The sequence below is a fragment of the Ornithorhynchus anatinus genome, chromosome X3, assembly GCF_004115215.2.
Source record: "Ornithorhynchus anatinus isolate Pmale09 chromosome X3, mOrnAna1.pri.v4, whole genome shotgun sequence".
NCBI lineage: Eukaryota > Metazoa > Chordata > Mammalia > Monotremata > Ornithorhynchidae > Ornithorhynchus > Ornithorhynchus anatinus.
In genome coordinates this window covers 33,767,742-33,787,018 of record NC_041751.1, presented here as the reverse complement: position 1 = coordinate 33,787,018, position 19,277 = coordinate 33,767,742, and the positions used below count along the sequence as shown (strand labels likewise).

At 65.2% G+C, this 19,277-nt stretch overlaps 1 protein-coding gene across 5 annotated transcripts; it reads right to left on the bottom strand.

Moving 5' to 3' along the window:
• Window positions 1–10,885: 10,885 nt before the first annotated feature.
• Window positions 10,886–18,668, bottom strand: BRD2 (bromodomain containing 2). 5 transcript variants are annotated; one of them, XM_029053879.2, is made up of 12 exons: window positions 18,536–18,668; window positions 17,554–17,857; window positions 16,780–16,917; window positions 15,393–15,558; window positions 14,243–14,457; window positions 13,755–14,135; window positions 12,979–13,107; window positions 12,591–12,887; window positions 12,013–12,257; window positions 11,397–11,758; window positions 11,184–11,306; window positions 10,886–11,091 (listed from the first exon to the last, which is right to left on the bottom strand). In XM_029053879.2, the coding sequence occupies exons 1-12, from the start codon at window positions 18,562–18,564 to the stop codon at window positions 10,958–10,960; spliced, it is 2,523 nt and encodes an 840-aa protein (XP_028909712.1). In that variant the 5' UTR covers window positions 18,565–18,668; the 3' UTR covers window positions 10,886–10,957. The 5 variants fall into 5 exon arrangements, with proteins under 5 accessions (XP_028909712.1, XP_028909708.1, XP_028909710.1 ...); XM_029053875.2 differs by having other exon boundaries at window positions 12,013–12,296; window positions 18,536–18,667; XM_029053877.2 differs by having other exon boundaries at window positions 12,013–12,296; window positions 13,755–14,132; window positions 18,536–18,667.
• Window positions 18,669–19,277: the final 609 nt, after the last annotated feature.

The following is a 19,277-nucleotide window of genomic DNA, read 5'->3' as shown; positions in this document are numbered from 1 at the left end:
GCTGCCACTTGTCAGCTGGGTGACTGTGGGCCAGTCGCTTCACTGGGCCTCAGTTCCCTCATCTGTAAAATGGGGATGAAGCCCGGGAGCCTCACGTGGGACAACCCCATGACCCCGTATCTCCCCCAGCGTTTAGAACACTGCTCTGCACCCAGTAGGCGCTTAACAGATACCAACGTTATTATTATAATGTGGCAGGAGGCGGATGAGAACCCATGACCAAGGCCATGCCATCGTATTTATCGCTGTGCGCAGAGCCCTGGACGAAGCGCTTGGGCCGGGGGGGGCAATGCAGCCATAGCCAATGCACTAGCAGAGCGCCCCAAAGATTCCACTGCGGTCTTTCTGAGCGGTCGGTTAGGAGGGCTGCCTGGAGGAGGCAGAGGAAGGCCGCGCCTTGGTCGACCACGTGGTCGCTCGGCCGGTTCCCGCCCTCCAGCCCTTCGCGCAGACTCCCTGCTGCGGCCGCCGCGATTGGAGGGGCGGGGGGGCGAGCGGACCAATGGCAGGGGGCGGGGCGCGCAGGCGCGGGGCGCGGGGTCGGGACGCGCAGGCGCGGGGCGCGGGGTCGGGACGCGCAGGCGCGGGGCGCGGGGTCGGGACGCGCAGGCGCGGGGCGCGGGGTCGGGACGCGCAGGCGCGGGGCGCGGGGTCGGGACGCGCAGGCGCAGAGCGGACCGGACGTTAAAATGGCGCCTCCTGGCAGTTGCCCGGGCTGCGGGGGGGGAGGGGGCGGGGCGCGCATGCGCAGAGCGCACGGGCGGCCTTTGGAGGACCCGAGGGAAGACTTCAGTCAGGCACTCCGCCATTCATTCATCCATCCATCCATCCATTCATTCATTCGTATTTAAGGAGCGCTTACAGTGTGCAGAGCACTGGGCTGAGCGCTTGGGAGAGGACAATAGCCGAAGCAGCACGGCCTAGGGGGTAGGGCCTGGGGGGGGGGGGGTCCCAAGGTCCTGGGTTCGAATCCTGCCTCTGCCTGTCTGCTGGGTGACCTTGGGCCAGTCCCTTCCCTTCTCTGGGCCTCAGTGACCTCATCTGGCAAATGGGGGTGTGTCCCACCCCACCTGCTGGTGCCCACCCCAGCGCTCAGTACAGTGCTTAGTAAGCACTCACAGTTATTATTATGACAATAAACAGAGCCCCTGCCCACCACGAGCTCAGGGTACTTACTGAGCGCTCCCTGGGTGCAGAGCACCGTTCTAAGCGCTTGGGAGAGTCCACTACAGCGCTATGCAGTCGATCGTATTTACCGAGCGCCTACTCTGCGCAGGGCACTGCAGTAGGCGCTCGGAATGGACAGTGGGGCGACAGAGAGAGAGAGACCATCCCTGCAGGCACGTCCCCGGCCCCACAAGGAGCTTAGAGAAGCAGTGTGGCCTCGTGGGTGGTCAGGAGGACCTGGGTTCTAATCCCCACTCCCCCGCCTGCTGTGTGACCTGGGGCAAGCCGCTTCCCTTCTCTGGGCCTCGGTGACCCCATCTGTCAAATGGGGATAAAGCCTGGGAGCCCCACGGCTCCAACCCGATCCGCGGGCCTCCGCCCCAGCGCTTAGTACGGTGCCTGGCACGTAGTGAGCGCCTAACGGATACCGCGGTTATTGTGACAGAGAAGCGGCGTGGCTCGGTGGACAGAGGCCGGGCTTTGGAGTCAGAGGCCGTGGGTTCGAATCCCAGCTCTGCCGCTTGTCGGCTGGGTGACTGGGGGCGAGTCACTTCACTTCTCTGGGCCTCAGTGACCTCATCTGTCAAATGGGGATGAACCGTGAGCCTCACGTGGGACAACCTGATTCCCCTGTATCTCCCCCAGCGCTTAGAACAGCGCTCTGCACAGAATAAGCGCTTACCAAATACCAACATTATTATGACTGGGATGGACGAGCGGGACCTGGCTGGCAAAGGGGAGAGAGCAGACTCAGTTGCCTCGACTGATCCGTAAGCCTAATGGGCAGAGTCTGGGCCTGGGAGTCAGCCGGATCTGGGTTCTAATCCTGCCTCAGCCGCCTGTCTGCTGGGTGACCTTGGCCACGCCGCTCGACTTCTCTGGTCCTCGGTCACCTCGTCTATAAAATGGGGATTAAGAGCGGGGAACCCCACGTGGGACCGGGACCGCGCCCAACCCGATGACCTGGTGTTCGGTCGTATTTAGTGAGCGCCTACTGTGTGCAGACCACTGTACTGAGCGCTCGGGAGAGGACGACACGGCAAGACATGGACACATTCCCCGCCCACAGCGAGCTTCGCCGCGCCTGGCACGGCAAAGTCCCTCGTTCGTTCCGTGGTATTTATTGAGCGCCTACGGTCCGCGGAGCAGTGTACTAAGCGCCTGGGAGGCTACAGCGCGACAATGAGCACGGAGCTTGACGAAAACGGTCGACCGGTGGGGTGGCGAACCCGTCGTGGGCCCGCGCACGGGTCCGTCTCCGGAGCCCCAGCTGAGCACCTCCTGCGGTTCACTCGTTCAGTGGTATTTATTGACCGCCTCCCGCTTTCTTCTTGGTCTGGTAGCCCTGGGGAGGGACGGGAAGCGTGGAGGGGTGGTCCCAATCCCTTCCCTGGGGTCGGACCTCGGCCTTTTCCTCCAGCCCCGATTCCCATCCCGAGCGCTTGTACGTTCCAAGCGCTCAGCGCAGTGCTCTGCACGCCAGTAGGCGCTCAATAAATACTATCGAATGAATGAATCCCCTGGGCTCCCCTAGGTCTTAACCTAAGCGCCTTCCGGGCAGGGCAACTCCTCCGCCCATTGGGTTGCAATCCCTCCATCGTCGTGGGCTGGGAATGCGCCTCTTTATTGCTCGACTCTCCTCTCCCCAACGCTTAGTCCGGTGCTCCGCACACGGCGAGCGCTCAGAAAGTACGACCGAACCAATACGAAGCACTTGGGAGAAGGCAGTGGCAAATAATCCTCATAATACAGTGCAGACCACTGTAATAATCCTAAAGATCCCGATGATGGCATTTGCTAAGCGCTTACTGGGTGCCAAGCCCCGTAATATTAATAACGATCACGACGATGGTATTCGCTGAGCGCTTACTCTGTGCCAAGCACTGTTCTAAGCGCTTGGAGAGGAGGCCGCGACGATAAACGGACACATTTCCTGCCCACAGGGAGCCGGCCTCTACGCCCGGCTACCGCTCAGTAAATCGCATTTCTGGAGTGCTTACTACGTGCGGAGCACTGGACTAAGCGCCTGGGCCGGGACAGTAGGACAATAAACAGACCTGCTGTGTCACCTGGGGCAAGCCGCTTCGCTTCTCTGCCCCTCGGTCTCCTCGTCTGGAAAATGGGGATGAAGAGCGGGAGCTTATCTCCGATGACCTTACGTCTCCCCCAGCGCTTCGCGCATAGTAAGCGCTCAACAAATGTCATCATTATTCTTACTGTTACGCCATCATTATTAAATATAATGATTATTATTATCCTTACATTCCCTGCCCCCAACGAGCTGACAGTCCAGAGCAACGATCGAGTTTCCCATGCTTGGGTTCTTCTCTCTTTCTGCCCGTTCCTCGCCACCTGGTTGTTGGGGAGGCGGCCATCACAGCTCCCATCCGGGTCTCTTGGGCCCGTCTCTCACCTCCCCCACCGACCTGGTTTGGGGGGAGGAGGCCATCACAGCTCCAGCGCGCATCTCTGGGGCCTGTCTCTCCCTGGGCACGTCATCTCATCTCGCCGCTTAGAGGAGCGGCGCGGCTCAGTGGACAGAGCCCGGGCTTGGGAGTCAGGGGTCACGGGTTCGAATCCCAGCTCTGCCATCTGTCGGCCGGGTGACCGTGGGCGAGGCCCTCCACTTCTCTGGGCCTCAGTGACCTCGTCTGTCAAATGGGGATTGACTGGGAGCCTCACGGGGGACCACCTCATGACCCTGTATCTCCCCCAGCGCTTAGAACAGTGCTCTGCACATAGTAAGCGCTTAACAAATCCCAACCTTATGGTCTCCCCGCCCAACGCTTCCCTCTCACCTGGCTTTTGGAGAGGGGGCCATCACAGCTCCGACCTGGATCTCTCGGGCCCGTCTCTCAGCGTGGCTCAGTGGAAAGAGCCCGGGCTTTGGAGTCAGAGGTCATGGGTTCGAATCCCCGCTCGGCCACTTGTCAGCTGTGGGACTTTGGGCAAGTCACTTCACTTCTCGGTGCCTCGGTTCCCTCATCTGTAAAATGGGGATGAAGACTGTGAGCCCCACGTGGGACAACCTGATCCCCTGTGTCTCCCCCAGCGCTTACAACAGTGCTCGGCACATGGTAAGCGCTTTACAAATACCAACATTATTATTATTATTATTATTATCTCCCCCCCCCCCCGCAACACTTCCCTCTCACCTGGTTTTTTGGGGAGGGGGGTCTATCACAGCTCCCGTTGCCACTGTTTTTCCGAGATGTTCTTCCCTCAGAGGATCAAGGAGAGAGCCGCTTGGGTCGGCCCTCTCCGGATCGGGAGGGAGGAGGGGGAGCCGGGACCCTGGCCTAATAATAATCATAATAATCATCATAATCATAATAATGATGACGACGGTGGCATCTGTTAAACGCTTACAACGCGCTAAGCTCCGGGCAAGATCCGAGGTCGTCGGCTCGTCCCCCGTGGGGCCCCCGGTCCTCGTCCCCGTTTCACAGCCGAGGTGGCCGAGGCCCCCAGAATGATGATGATGGTGGCGTTTGTTAAGCGCTTACTAGGTGCAAAGCGCTGTTCTAAGCGCTGGGGGGGAATCCGAGGTGATCGGGTGGTCCCCCGCGGGGCTCCCGGGCCGCGTCCCCATTTGACGGATGAGGGAACTGAGGCCCAGAGAAGTGAGGTGACTCGCCCAAAGTCACCCAGCTGACTGGAGGGGGGCGGAGGCGGCAGCAGAATAAATAAAGTGATGATAATCACGGTATTTAATAAGCGCTTACTATGGGCCGATCACCGTCGTCCCCATTTGAGGGATGAGGGAACTGAGGCCCGGGGCAGTGAGGTGACTCGCCCGCAGTCACACAACCGACGAGTGGCGGAGGCGGGATTAGAACCCGCGACCTCTGACGCCCGGCGGCCTCTTGCCTGTGAGATAAACGATCGCCGCCGAAGGACCGGTCGTCAATTCCGTGGCGTTTCCGGGACCGGCGTACGGATCCCGAAGCCGGGCGGGGAAAAAACGGGAGGAAGAGCGTCGGGCTCTTGGGAGACGCGGTGTTGGAGGAGGTCCTCGCCGGTGCCCCGAAAACACACAGATGAATTTTAGAGCGAATGAGGCCAGGGTGGACTTTGGAAGGCCAAATGCCTCGAAATGGGCGTGTACTAGACGCGTATCGGAGGACCCGTTCTCTGGAGAAGAGGACGATGCTGGGAAAAGTCCAGGGGAAAGGTGGAAGAGGCAGCCCGGCAGCGAGAAAGTCTATCCGTGGAACCGCTGCAAATCGGCAACGACCCGACGGCGTTTGATAATGACGGTGGTATTTGCTAAGCGCTTCCTATGTGCCGAGCACTGTTCTAAGCGCTGGGGGAGAGACGGGGTCATCAGGCGGTCCCACGTGGGGCCCACGGTCTTCACCCCCGTTTTACAGATGAGATAACGGAGGCCCAGAGAAGTGAAGTGACTTGCCCAGAGTCGCCCAGCTGACAAGGGGCAGGGGCGGGATTCGAACCCCTGACCTCTGACTCCCAGTCGGGTAGATAAGAGGTAATCGGGCTGGACACGGTCCCTGTCCCGGTTGGGCCTCATGGTCTTCATCCCCGTTTCACAAAGGAAGCAGCGGGGCTCCGGGCTTGGGAGTCAGGGGTGGCGGGTTCGAATCCCGGCTCCGCCCCTCGCCTGCCGGGTGGCCTCGGGCGAGCCGCTTCGCTCCTCCGTGCCTCGGTTCCCTCCGTGCCTCGGTTCCCTCCTCTGTCAAATGGGGATGAAGACCGGGAGCCGGACGGGGGAACAAACTGATGACCTTGGATCTCCCCCCCCCAGCGCTTAGAACAGTGCTTGGCACAGAGTAAGCGCTTAACCGATACCATCATCATCGGAGGACAGTCAGTCGTGTTCACTGAGCACCTACTGGGCGCAGAGCACTGTACTAAGCGCTTAGGAGAGGACAATACAACAATAAACAGACGCATTCCCTGCCCACAAGGAGCTGCCAGTCCATCCATCCATCCGTCCATCCGTTCATTTAATTGTATTTATTGAGCGCTTACTCTGTGCAGAGCACCGTCCTAAGCGCTTGGAAAGTATAATACAGCAAATAAAGAGGGTCAATTCCTGCCCACACCGGGCTTACAGTCTAGAGAGGGGGGAGACAGACATCGAAACCAGCACGAATAAAAATAAAATAGAATTATAGATCTCTCCATCTACACCCAAGTGGGGTGGGGAAGGTGGAAGAGCAAAGGGAGCGAGTCGAGGTGGCGCGGAAGGGGAGATGAGGAAAGAGCCCGGGCTCGGGAGTCACAGGTCACGGGTTCGAATCCCGGGCTCTGCCACCTGTCAGCTGGGTGACTGTGGGCAGGTCACTTCACTGGGCCTCAGTGACCTCATCTGGAAAATGGGGATTAAAACTGTGAGCCCCACGGGGGACAGGCGTCCCACGTCCGTCTCCGTGGCAAGAGCCCGGGCTTAGGAGTCGGAGGTCGTGGGTTCTAATCCCGGCTCCGCCACCGGGCAGCGGTGCGGCTCGGGGCCGGTCACTTCACTTCCCGGTGCCTCAGTGACCTCATCTGGAAAACGGGGATGAAGCCCGACGTGGGACGACCTGGGGACCTCGTATCTGCCCCAGCGCCTAGAACCGCGCTCGGCACATAGTAAGCGCTTATTATGATTATTTATTATCATTTATTATGATTATTTATTCCGATCCCTCCGGGGGGAGGGCGGATGATTCCGTAACCGGCCACCTCTCTCTGGCTCAATCTCTTTCCGTTTCGGTTTCTCTCTCGGGCCCGTCGGCCACTCCCTTGATTCTCTTCCTCTCTTCCCCTTCTACCCCCGGTTCGTTCGATCGTCTTTACCGAGCGCTCACTTTGTGCGGAGCACTGGACTAAGCGCTCGGGAGAGTCCAGTGGCACCATAAAGGGACGCATTCCCCCGCCCACAGCGAGCTGACAGTCCAGACGCGGGGAGGAGACGGATGTCACTAAAGATAAATAATATGAGATCGATAAAAATAAATCAAATGAGAGATATGGAGCTAAGTGGGGTGGGGTTGGGGGGGGGGGGGATGCATAAAGGGAGCGAGGCAGGGGAACGCGGAAGGGAGAGGAGCGTGGCTCGGGAGAAAGAGCCCGGGTTTGGGAGTCAGAGGTCACGGGTTCGAATCCCGCTCCTCCACGCGTCTGCCGGCTGACCTCGGGCAAGCCGCTTCACTTCTCCGCGCCTCAGTTCCCTCATCTGTCAAATGGGGAGGAAGACGATGGCCCCCACGTGGGACAGCCTGGTGACCCGGCATCCACCCCAGCGCTTGGAACAGTGCTTGGCACAGAGTAAGCGCTTAACAAAGGCCATCGTTATGAGAGGAGGAAAAGTGGGGCTTAGTCTGGGCGGGCCTCTAGGAGGAGGTGGGCCTTCAGGAAGACGTCGAAGGAGGCAGGAATTCAGGCGGTGGCACTTAACCAATCGGTTAATGAATAATGATGGTTCGCGGCGTTTGTGACGAGGAGGCCGAGGGGCTAAGGCGACGGACCGCCGTGCTCTGCACGCGTGGGTTCGAATCCCATCCTCGTCGCCTGCCTTTTTTCTTCAACCCTTAGAACGGCGCTTTGCCCATAGTCGGCGCTTAACAAATACCATCTTTTTTGGTTATTAGGCGCCGACTATGTGCCCAGCACCGTTCTAAGCGCTGATCGGCGTATCTGTGATCGCGATTCTCTGGGCCTCGGTCCCCTCGTCTGTGAGATGGAGACCGTGAGCCTCCCCGCACCAGCACTGTGCTCATTTGTATATATTATTTATCACATTTTCTATTTATTTTCTTAACGGGGTCCACGTCACTATCTTGACGTGGTTTTGTTCTGTGTCGCTTTGCCGTCCGTCTCCCCCCGTTTAGACCGCGAGCCCGTCGTGGGGCGGGCACGGCCTCTCTCTGTTGCCCAACTGTCCATTCCCCGCGCTCAGTCCGGTGCTCTGCACATAGTCAGCGCTCAATAAATGCTTTCGAATGAATGAACGAACCACCAGGGTCTGCGCTAACCTGGGGTTAGCTTAGCGCAGCCCTCAAATACGATTGTTGTCATTCTTCTTCTTCTCTGGGCCTCAGTTTCCCCTCCTGTCAAAGGGAGAATTGAAGACCGAGAGCCCCATTGGGGACAGGGCCTGGCTCCAATAGGATTTTGGGGCATCCACCTCAGTGCTTAGTGCCGGCACGTAGTGAGCGCCCCAGAACCACTTATAACGATATGATATATAATAATAATATGTATATAATAATAATATACGTATAGAGTATACGTATAGTATACGTATATTGTAATCGTAATGGCCTCCGGAGGGCTGCCCGGAGGAGGCGTCAAGGGGGCCGAAAAAGGGGAATTCTCTCTGACCGGGGGATTTCCACTTCCCCGCATGGCCACCAGGCGGCCAGTCTGCGCATGCGCTTTCCCCTCGCTCCTCTCCCCCCCCCTTTTTTTTGCACAGGCGCAGTAGGCGCCATTTTTCGCACATGCGCAGTAGGTGCCCCCGGGGGGTGTCCTTTCCCTCCCGCGCGCGGGGAGGCGGGGCTATGGGGGGCGAGGCTGGGTCGTGATTGGCTGACGGGGCGAAGGGGCGGGGCCGTCGACGCCCACCGGAAGCGGAAGCTCCCGCGCCCCGAACTGAAGCCCACCGGAAGTGGTGTGGCTCCATGGCCAAGGGCCTGGGGGGGGGGCAGGAGGGCCTGGCTTCTCGTCTCCCGCCCTGGGTGACCTTGGGTCGGTCACTTTACTTCTAGAGAAGCAATGGCTCAGTGGAAATGATACGAATGTTGGTATTTGTTAAGCCCTTACTATGCACAGAGCACTGTTCTAAGCACTGGGGAAGCTACAGGGTCATCAGGTTGTCCCCCGTGAGGCTCACAGTGAGGATTAAAACTGGGAGCCCCATCTGGGACAATCCACAGTGCTTTACACAAAGTAAAGAGCTTAACAAATATCAATATTATGATTAAATGGGAGAAAGCCATCTTTGGGGAGAGGTGTGGTCCGATCAAGCCATCGGATCAATTTATCGAGCACTTAACGGGTGCCGGGGACCGTGCGAAGCGCTCGGGAAAAGTATAATCCACAAGAGGCGGTAGACGGGACCCCTACCCACAAGGTGCTAAGCGGTCTAGCCGGGAAGGCCGACATCAAAACCGATTTTGGAGGGGGGAAAAAACAGTACAGGGATGTGAAGGTGAAGTGCTGGGGGGCCGGAGTGACTATCCAAGTGCACGGCGCAGCGCCTGACACACAGTAAGCGCCCAACAGGTACCGTAATTATTATTAAGAGGTACACAGGCAAGTGCAGAGGCAACGTAGGGGGAAATGAAGGTTTCCCCCGCGGTTCCCCATCCACCTCCACATCGAACAGAAAGCCGCCACCATCGGCCTCAAAGCTGACCAGCTTCAACCCTTCCTTCTCTCCTCCATCCCCGCCCGCATCGCTCACCTTCCTCCTCTGGCCTGGAATGGCCTCCCTCCTCACCTTCTCCAAACTCTTTCCCCCCTCACCTCCTTCGGGTGGCCTTTCCAGACTCGTCCCCTCCTTTCTTCCACTCCCTTCCGCGCTGCCCTGACTCGCCCCCCCCCCCTTTTCACCCCCCAACGCTTCCATTGATCTTGTCATTTCTTTCCACTGACGTCCGTCTCCCTCTAGACCGCTGGCTCCTTGTGGGCAGGGAGTGTGAAAGGGGTGGAAACCGACTGGAAGCCTCGACATCTCGCGCAGTGGCTCTCTGAGAGCAGGCGACGTGTGCGCTTGTAGTTACACTGTCCTCTCCCAAGCGCTTAGCGAAGTGCTCTGCACGCAGCCAGCGCCCAATAAATAAGATTAAGCTTGGCAAGGAAAAAGAGGGAAGGAAGGAAGGGGAGGAAGGGGACGAGTGCTTTCGTGTTCATTCGTCCAGTCCTGACGTGTGTCAACCGCAGCTGCTCCTCAGCTATCGAATACCGACGGCTTCTATTGTTCTGTCGTCCTTTTCCCGAGCACCGAGTCCAGCGCTCTGCACGCCCTCAGCGCCTAACAACTACGATGGAACCAATGAACGATTCATCACCGGGATCCAAGGGAGAACCTAGCGGATAGAACCCCAACCCGGGAGTCGGAAGGTTACGGGTTCTAATCCTGGCTCCGCTGTGCGACCCTGAGCCGGTCGCTTCGCTTTCCTGGGCCTCGGTTCCCCCCGTCGAACGGGGAACCCGCGGTGCTTCGTCCGCGGTGCTTCGTCCGGCGCTCCGCGCATCCCCGACCCCACCCCCGGCGCCTCCCGTCCGGGCCAAGGGCGCGGATTCGAGAGACCCTTGGTGAACGCCCCCTCCCCCCTCCCCAACCTGAAACCTCTGCGGGTTGAATAATATTTTCTTTATTTACAGGTCATCGGGGTCAAACAAACGGGGAGGTGGGGGGAGAGAGTGGGGGCCGACAGCCCGGGTCCCCCCCCCCCGACTCCAAGACCCCGGGGGAGGGAGGCGGGATCGGAGGGGAACGAAACGGGGACAGACGGTAGAAAAAAAAAACAAAACCAAAAAACGAAGAAAACGAAAACTGACAACGTAAAAAAAAAAAAAAAAAAAAGAGGCTGCCCCCCTCCCCGCCCAGCCAGAGCCTCCGGGGACCCCCGGCCCCAACCCTACGCTTAAAATAAATTAAAAAACAAACAACCCGCGGGCGGCCCCCCGGCCCCGGCCGGCCGGCCGCCCCCCGCCCGCCCCGGGGGGGCGGCCCCGTCCCGGCGGGGGGCGGGCGGGCTTCCCGGCAGGGGGGGCGGGGGGGTCCGGTCCCGCGGAGCCGCCCGGCCCTGCCCGCTCCCCCGCCGGGCCGCCCCCCTCAGCCCGAGTCCGAGTCGCTGGTGTCCGAGGAGGACGAGGACGACGACGACGAGCTGGAGTCGGAGCTGGAACTGGAGGCGCTCAGCCGGGAGGCCGCCGGGTGCTGGGCCGACTCCGCCTTCTCGCCGCCCGCTGCGGGCACAGGGCCGTCAGGACCCGGGGGGCCGGCGGCCGGGCCTCCCCCCGCCCCCGCCCCGGGGGTCGCCACGCCCTCGGGCCCCCACCTTTCTTGGGGGGCTTCTTGGCGGAGTTGAGCTGGCCGCTGACGTCCTGGAGCCGCTTCTCCAGCTCCCGCTTCTTCTCCAGCGCCAGCTCCTCCTTGGACTTGCCCACCGGCTTCTTCACGGCTGCGGGGGGAGGCGACCGTCGCGAGGGCGGCCCGGCCGGGGGACCGTCCCCCCCGACCCCCCCGGGCCCGGCCGCGCCCCCCGCCTCACCGGACTCGCTGTAGGGCTTGCGGGGCTTCTTGCGCAGGCAGGACAGGACGTAGCCCTCCAGCTCGCGCAGGGTGGACGGCTTGAGGGTCTCGAAGTCGATCTCGATCTCCTCGGGGTTGGAGTCCCGGAGGGAGGGCTCCCGGGCCTGGATGATGTGGACCACCCGGCCCAGCTTCTCCCCCGGCAGCTTGTTGATGTCCAGGCTCAGCTGCCGCTTCTCGTCGTAGCTCATGGGCCGGCTCTCCTCCTCCTCCTCCGAGTCGTAGCCCGGCGCCCCGGCCCCGGACGGCGCCCCCGACGACGACCCCGACGACCCCGGGCCCGGAGGGAGGAGGGGCGCCTTGGACGACTTCTTGGAGGGCCTGCCGGGGAGGGGAGGGGGGGGGGGGGAGGACCGGGGGAGCGCTCAGACCGGCGACCGGGGGGTAAGCGTCTGGCGAGCGGCGACTCCGTGCGGGGGAGTCCGGGGCATCCCCCCGGGGGGGGGGGGGGCGGCACTTGAGCCCGACCCCTCTGGGGCCCTCACGGACCGTACCGGGCGCCCGGGGGAGGCCCCCCCGGCGGTGTCCGAGAGCCCCGGACCCAGCGACGCGCTACCTTATTGCGGGCTACTCACTTGGTGGCGCCGGGCGGGCCGAAGCCGAGGGCGGCGGCCGTCCCCCCGGGTCCTCCTCCGCCGCCGCCCCCTTTCTTGGAGGCCTTCTTGGACTGCGGGGCGCGGGGCGGGCGGGGGCCCTTGGCGGCGTCCTCGGCGGGGCCGCCCCCGCCGCCTCCCCCGGCCCGGCCCCGGTGCCGCTCCCCCTTCCGCTTCTTCTTCTTCTCCTTCCTCTCCCGCTTGCGCTTGGGCTTGGAGATGGGCCCCTGCGACAGGGCGGCCAACTGCTCGTGCACGGCTCGGAGCTGGGGGCCGGGGGGGGGGGGGGGGGGAGAACGGACGCCGTCACGCCCGGGGCGGGAGGGAGGAGCCCGGACTCCGCCGCCGGACGGCCGCTTCGCCGGGCCTCCGTCTCCCTCGGGCCGCCAAATGGGGATCGTGGGGACCGGCAATCCGTCCCCCCGCCCCGGGTTCCGATCCCCGCTCCGCCGCCGCGTGACCCGTCGCTTGGCTCCTCGGGGCCTCGGCCGTACAACGGGGACGGGAGCCGGGGGGGGGCGGAGGGGGGTCGGGGTCCCGACCGGACGGCCTCGGATCACCTGTTCCTGCAGCTCGGCGAGCCGGTTGGCCCTCTCCTCCTCGGAGTCCGAGCTCTCGCTCTCGTCGTCCTCGTCGTCGTCGTCCTCGTCGTCGTCGTCCTCGTCCTCCTCGTCGTCGTCGTCCTCGTCGTCCTCCCCGTCGTCCGACGAGCTGTCGCTGCTGCTCTCCTCGCTGGACGAGTCGGACGACGACTTGGGCGGGCCGGGGCCCGGCCCGCCGCCCCCGCCGCCCGGACCCGGGGCCGTCCCCTCCGGCGGCTCGTCCGGCATCTTGGCGTAGCGGAACTCGAACACGTCCTGCGGGGGGGGGACGGACGACGGGTCGGGTCCCGGTCCGGAGGCCCCCCGGTCCCCGGGAACCGCCCCCCACCCCCGGGCCCGGGCCTACCTGTAGCTTGCGGGCCATGGCCACCACGTCGTGGTCGGGAGGGTTGTACTTGTAGCAGTTGGAGAACATGAGCCGCACGTCGGCCGCGAACTCCTGGGCGTCTCGATAGTCCCGGTTCTCCATCTTCCGCTGGGGGGGTGGGGAGGGAGACGCGCTCGGTTCGCTCGGGCTTACCCTCCAAGAGGGCGGAGGAGACTCATCGGTACCAATAAACCGCAAATACGACTTACTCCGTAATAACCGCCTCGCCCCCCGAGCGCTTAACGCGCTGCTCGGCCCCCGGCCCGCGCCCCGTAAGCGCAGGCGCGAGCCTGCCCGGCCCCCGACGGCTACGGCCCGGGCCCGCGCGAACCCGTTACGTCCTGCGTGACGCCAGGGAGGTCCCCTGGCCCCTCTGTACGTCAGTGGCCTCCCTAGCCCGTCCGGCGCTTGGCACGCGGTAAGCATTTAAATGCCAACGTTACCGTCACGGGCCTCTACCGTCCGTTCGTCCTCTCCCAGGCCTCCAGGACGGCGTCCCGCACACGGTCGACGCTCAGACGGCCCGACGGGTCGGAGGAACGGCCGATATGAACGGGAGCCCGACCGCGAGGGGCGAGGACTACGTCCGACCCCGGGTTCGGATCCCGGCGCCGCCGGGGGTCGGCCGCGCGGCCTCGGGCGACCCGCCCGGGTTCTCCGGCCTCGGGCGCCCTCGTCTCTGGGCCGGGGCCGGGGCCCCGGGGCCCCCGCCCCCGGCGCCCTTCTAGGCGGCGGGCTCCGCCCCGGGCCCCTACCTTGACGGTGCTGAGGTCCATGGGGTGCTTGATGATGTCGTGGTAGTCGTGGAGGCCGAGGGCGGAGGCGTCCACGGGCTTGTAGAAGGGCCAGGCGTAGGCGGCGTGCTTCTTGGACAGCAGCTCCTTGAGGATGGCGTTGCAGTGCTTCAGCTGCTCCGACAGCTTGCCCTTCTTGGAGCTCTGGTGCTGCTGCTGCGAGTCGGGCAGGTCCTTGCGCGGCGGCTTGATGGGCCGCCCGCTCTCGCGCCGGGCCGGGGGCGGCCGGGCGGCCTTGGGCTCCGGGCCCCCCGCCGCCGGGGAGCCCGCCGGCGACTCCGGGGCCAGGATGGCCGTGGGCGTGGGCGTCGTCGTGTCCGCTTTCCGCTTCACCCCCTTCTTCTGCCCGGACGGGAGGGAGGGGACAAGGGGGAGGTCAGCCCGGGCCCGGCGCGCCCGCCGCCCGCCCGCCCGCCGCCCCTCCCCGTCCCCCGGGGCGGAAGGCTCACCTTGGCGAGGGGCTGGGCGGGCGGCGGCACGGCGAGGAGCGGGGGGCCGGCGGAGTGCAGCGACTTGAGGAGGGGCGAGGTGATGACCGAGGGGTGGGGGATGTTGAGGACCGTGGTGGGCAGGTCCGGCGGGGGCGGGTACAGGGCCGTGGCGGCGTGCGACATGGACGACACCGCCGGGACTTGGTGGAGGGACGCCAGGGTCCCCTGCAGAGCTGGGGGGGGGGGGGCAGGCGGGGGGAGGCGTCGGCATCCTCCGCCCACCCACCTATCCGTACCCCCCTCCCCCCGGGACCGCGACCTCCCCGGCCACGGACCCTCTGTTCATTTTTGCACCCGTCTCCCTCTCCGGACCGGAACCTCCCTGCGGGCGGGAAAGGGCACCCGTCCACGACGACCCTGCGCCCTTCGCCTACTTAGGCCGGCCCCTCTCCCCCTCTGGCCTGCGGGCTCACCGCGGGCAGAAACCCGGGCCCGTCGGCCCCGTGACGACGCGCGCTTGCTCTTTTAATCTCCGTTAACTCCCCTCTAGCCCGTCGCCTCGTTGCGGGCAGAGAAACCCCTCGCGACCACGTGAGGTTGGCTTTTAACAGTAACCGTTTCCCTCCGTAGGCGGGTCGCCTCGCGGCGGGTACGGAGCGTCCCTCTTGTAACGATAACGCCCCTTTACCCTAAAAACGCAGATTTCCCCTTCGCTTCCTCCGCTTCCCTCTCCAGGCGGGAGAGCGTCGGCTACGCTGATAACGCCGGCGTCCTGTTATGTGCTCGTTACGTGCCCGGCTCCGGGGTGGGACGCGGCCCCCCCCCACCCAGGGACGCGCCGTCCCCTTTTTCCAGATAAGGCAGACTGAGGCCCGGAGAACGCCAACGGCGGTCCCTGAGCGCTTACTACGTGCCCGACGCCGTTCTACAGGCCGCGGCGGATGAGGGGTGACCCCGTCGGACCCTCGGTCTCCGTCCCCATTTCCCAGATGAGGTCGCTGAGGCCCAGAGGCGCGACTCGTCCAAGGTCACGCCGCCAAGGCGACGGGCCGGGTCCTTCTGCTCTCTCCACGGGGGTCTCCCACCAGCTTGGCACGGCGCTCCGCGCAGAGCGGGCGCTCGCCTCGCGCCGGCGGGGAGGGGACACGGACCTGACCCCGGGACCTACCTGCCAGCTTGGCCCCCTTCTTGTGGCTGTTCTTGGGGACGGTGACCACCAGTTCCTGCTCGTCGGGGGGCATCAGGGCCACCTTCTGCAGGAAGATCTTCTCCAGGGTCTGGGCCATCAGCACGATGTCGTCCGTGGGCTGGGGGAGACGGGCGAGGAGAGACCCCTTCAAGGAGGCGGTAGGACCCCGCCTCCCCCCACCCCTGCGGCCCACCCTCCCAGCCACACCTCCGGGACCGGGTCGGGAACCGGCGCCTCCTAAGCGCCGGACCCCGTGTTAAGCGCCGCTTCTAGCCCAGTGCGTCAGAGGGAGCCGGGTTCTAATCCCCGGCTCCGCCGATCCGTCTCCGGGTGACTGTGGGTGAGTCGCTTCCTCTCTCCGGGCCTCAGTTCCCTCGCCCGCCGAACGGGGATTAAATCTACGACCCCCTCGTGGGTCGGACGCTTCCAACGATAGTAACGGGTTTGCTCGGCGCCGCCGGGCACCGTACCGAGCGCCACGGGGACGGGTGCGACCCATCTGGGTCCGACGCGGTCCCGTCCCAGACGGGGCTCCAAGTCTCAATCCCCCTTTTCCAGATGAGGTGACCGAGGTCCAGAGAAGGGAAGCCACCCGCCCAAGGCCACACGGCGGAACCGGAATCCGGAACCTCTGAGGCCCGGTCCGGGGTCTACCCGCTACACCGGGCCGCTTGACGATTCTGGTTAAAATCCTCGTTACCCTGACCTTCAACCTTTGGGTTTTTTGGTTTCGGTTTGCCAGCGGGTCCACGGGGACCAGACCCCGTCCCGCTCTCTCGGGGACCAAGGGTGAAGGAAGAGGAAGTAGAAACCGGCTACCCTCGGCTCCTTGGGGTCACCGTCAGCTGAGAAGCAGCGCGGCTCGGCGGCCGGGGGTCGGATTTAGGAGTGAGAGGTGGCGGGTTCCAATCCGGGACCCTCCGCTTGCCCGCGAGCCCCAACCGGGACGGCCCGCTGACCCCGGATGTACTCCGGGGCTCAGAACGGCGCTCGACGGGTACCGCTCCCGCGGACTTCACTACCCAGCGTGGCTCAGCGGTAAGGGCCCGGGCTTTGGAGTCCGAGATCATGAGTTCGAATCCCAGCTCTGCCACTCGTCAGCCGTGTGACTGTGGGCGAGTCATTTCACTTCTCTGGGCCTCAGTTACCTCACCTGGAAAACGGGGATTAAGACTGCGAGCCCCACGTGGGACCTCCTGATTCCCCCGTGTCTACTCCGGCGCTTAGAACGCTGCTCGGCACATAGTGAGCGCCTAGCAAATCCCAACGTCGTTATCGTCACCCATCTCGCAGAAAGAGCGGCCGCGGCTCGGAGCGACCCGGCGGCGGCGGCGGCCCCCGGCGACCACCCCCCCCCCCGCCTCACCTTGTTGTAGATGTAGCAGTTGGTGAACATGGTGTTGAAGTCCTGCATGCACTCGGTGGCCTCCCAGTAGTAGCCGTTCTCCAGCCTCCGCTTGATGGTGCCCATGTCCATCGGTTGCTTGATGATCTTGTGGTAGTCCTGGGGGGGGGGGGGGGAGAGGGGCGCCTTGAGACGTGGAGCCCCCCCGAGCCCGCCCGCCGTCCCGCCCCACACTCACACCCTGCTCTGCCTCCGCCGGGAGGGCTGGGGGGGGAAGGGGGGTTCCCCGGGCTGCGGCCCCGTCCGTCCCGTCCCCCCCGCCCCGCCGGGAAGGGGCCGTCCCACCCCCGGGGGGGGGGGGTCTCTCCCCGCCCTGTGGCTGCCTTGGGGGGGGACGGGGGGGGGGGCTTTACCTCCGGGGCCGGCTATCCGTGTGTGAGGAGGGGGAAGAGGAGGAGGAGGAAGGAGGAGGAGGAGCTAAGGATTTGGCCACCGTGGTCCTCTCCTAACCGAGGGGCGGGTATCTGCAAAAGGGAGCCGGGCGACAAGAGGTTAGGGAGGAGGGGCTGGGCCGGGGGCCCCCCCCGGCCGCCTGGGCCGGGGTGGGGGGGGGGGAGGGAGGGGACGGAGGGGACGGACGGCTCCCGGGGCCGCAGCCGCTGCTCTAGGCTCCCCGCCCCCCGCCCCCGGGGTCTCCCCCGCCCCCACTCAGTCTCACACACGCAGCCCCCCCAGCCCCCCCCCCCGGGTCCGGTCCCTCCCCGGGGGTTCGGGGAAGGGGGTCGGGCCACTGACCGGCAGGCCCAGCTTGACGGCGTCGACGGGCTGCCGGAAGGGCCAGGCGAACTGGTGCTTCCACAGGGCCTTCATGACCACCTTGTGCAGGTACTGCAGCTGGTTGGTGACCCGGCCGGGCTTCTTGGGGTTGGACACCTCGGGCGGCGGCGGGTTGGCCGGCAGCAGGTGCAGGGCGGGCACGGCCGCCACGGTGGGGCTCTCGAAGCCCTCGTACAGCAGCGACGGCTTCCGGATGCGCTTGCCGGGGGCCGCCGCCTCGGGGCCCAGGGCCAGGAGCCCCGGGTTGCCCTCGCCGGGGAGCCTGCGGGGGAGAGGAGAAAGAAACGGGGTTCAGCGACCGGGGGGGGGGGGGGCTGGGGGAGAGACGGGGAGGGGGCGGGGCTGACCTCCCGCTGCCCCCGTGGTTACCTCCCCCCGGGGATGGAGTGAGGACCACTGGCGGTTGCCATGGCGACCCCTCCCCCGGGATGGAGACGGACCCCGCTCCTCCTCCCTCCTTTCCCTCGGCCTCTCTTCGCTTCTTGCCCGCGCTCCGCCGCATCTGTTGAGCGCCTACTCTGGGCCGGACGCTGGGAGACGTCCCCGACTTCCTTTCCGACACCTGTCCCCGTCTCCCCCGGCGGGCGAGGATCGCCCCTCCACGGTCAGCGCCGGCGCTCAGTACAGCGCCCCGCACCTCCTAAACGCTCGATAAACCCCCGTATGGATGCATTTAAAAAAAAAAAAAAGTCTTCCGCTCTCCGAGGAGAAAAAGGAAACGCGACGGACAACGGGGGGCGGAACGCCGAGGCCCCCGAACCGGGTCAAGGTCAGCGCCCCGGGGACGACCGGCGCATCCTCCGCCGGGCGCTGTACTGAGCGCCTCGGCGGCCGGGAGGGATGAAGGGGGAGACCGTGGGAACCTGCGGGGGCGGGCCCCGTCGCCATGGCGACCAAACCCCCCTCCCCCCCCGGGGGGGGGCGGGGCGCGGGCACCTACTTGCCGTGCGGGTTCACGTTCTGCAGCATGGTGGCTGGGGAGGACGCCCCTCCGCCGACTCCCGCGCCGTCAGCCTCGGCCCCGCATGGGGGGGGGGGGGGACACGGGGACGACACGGGGCGCCCCGGGCTCAGGCCGCCGCCGCCGGGTCCATGCGGGTGGGCGGGCGGGGGGCGTGGAGGGCTCCTAGGGGGTCCCGGCGGGGTGGCGGGGCCGGTCCCGGGGCGGGCGGGGCCCCATGGGGGGCCGGATGGATGCGGATTGTAATGGCGGCCTCGGCCCGGCCGCCGCGGCCGCCCTAGCGCCGCCTCCTTCTCCTCCTCCTCCTCCTGCTGGTCCGGGGGCGGGGGCGGCGGCCGTCGTGTCCTCCGCGCTCCGCTCCAGCGCGAAATGGCGCCGCCGAGCGCCGCGCCGGGGCCTTATATAGGGCCGGCCCCGGGGGGCGGGGCCGGCGCCGCGCGCGCCCGCGCGCGCCCGGCCCGCGCCCGCGCGCCCCCGCCGCCATTGGTGGGCCGCGCGGGTGACGTCACCCCGCCCGCCGATTGGCCGGCGCCGGGCGCCCCCGCGCGCTCCCATTGGCCCGGGCCGGGCGCGGGGGGGCGGGGCCGGGGGCGGCTCGCGCCGCGGCCGTTGGCGGGCCTCCGCTCGGCGCCGCCGCCCTGGGGAAGGAGGAGACGCCATCTTAGAGCCCGACGGCCGCCGGCTGAGGGGACGGAGCAACGGCCGCCCGAACCCCCGAAAT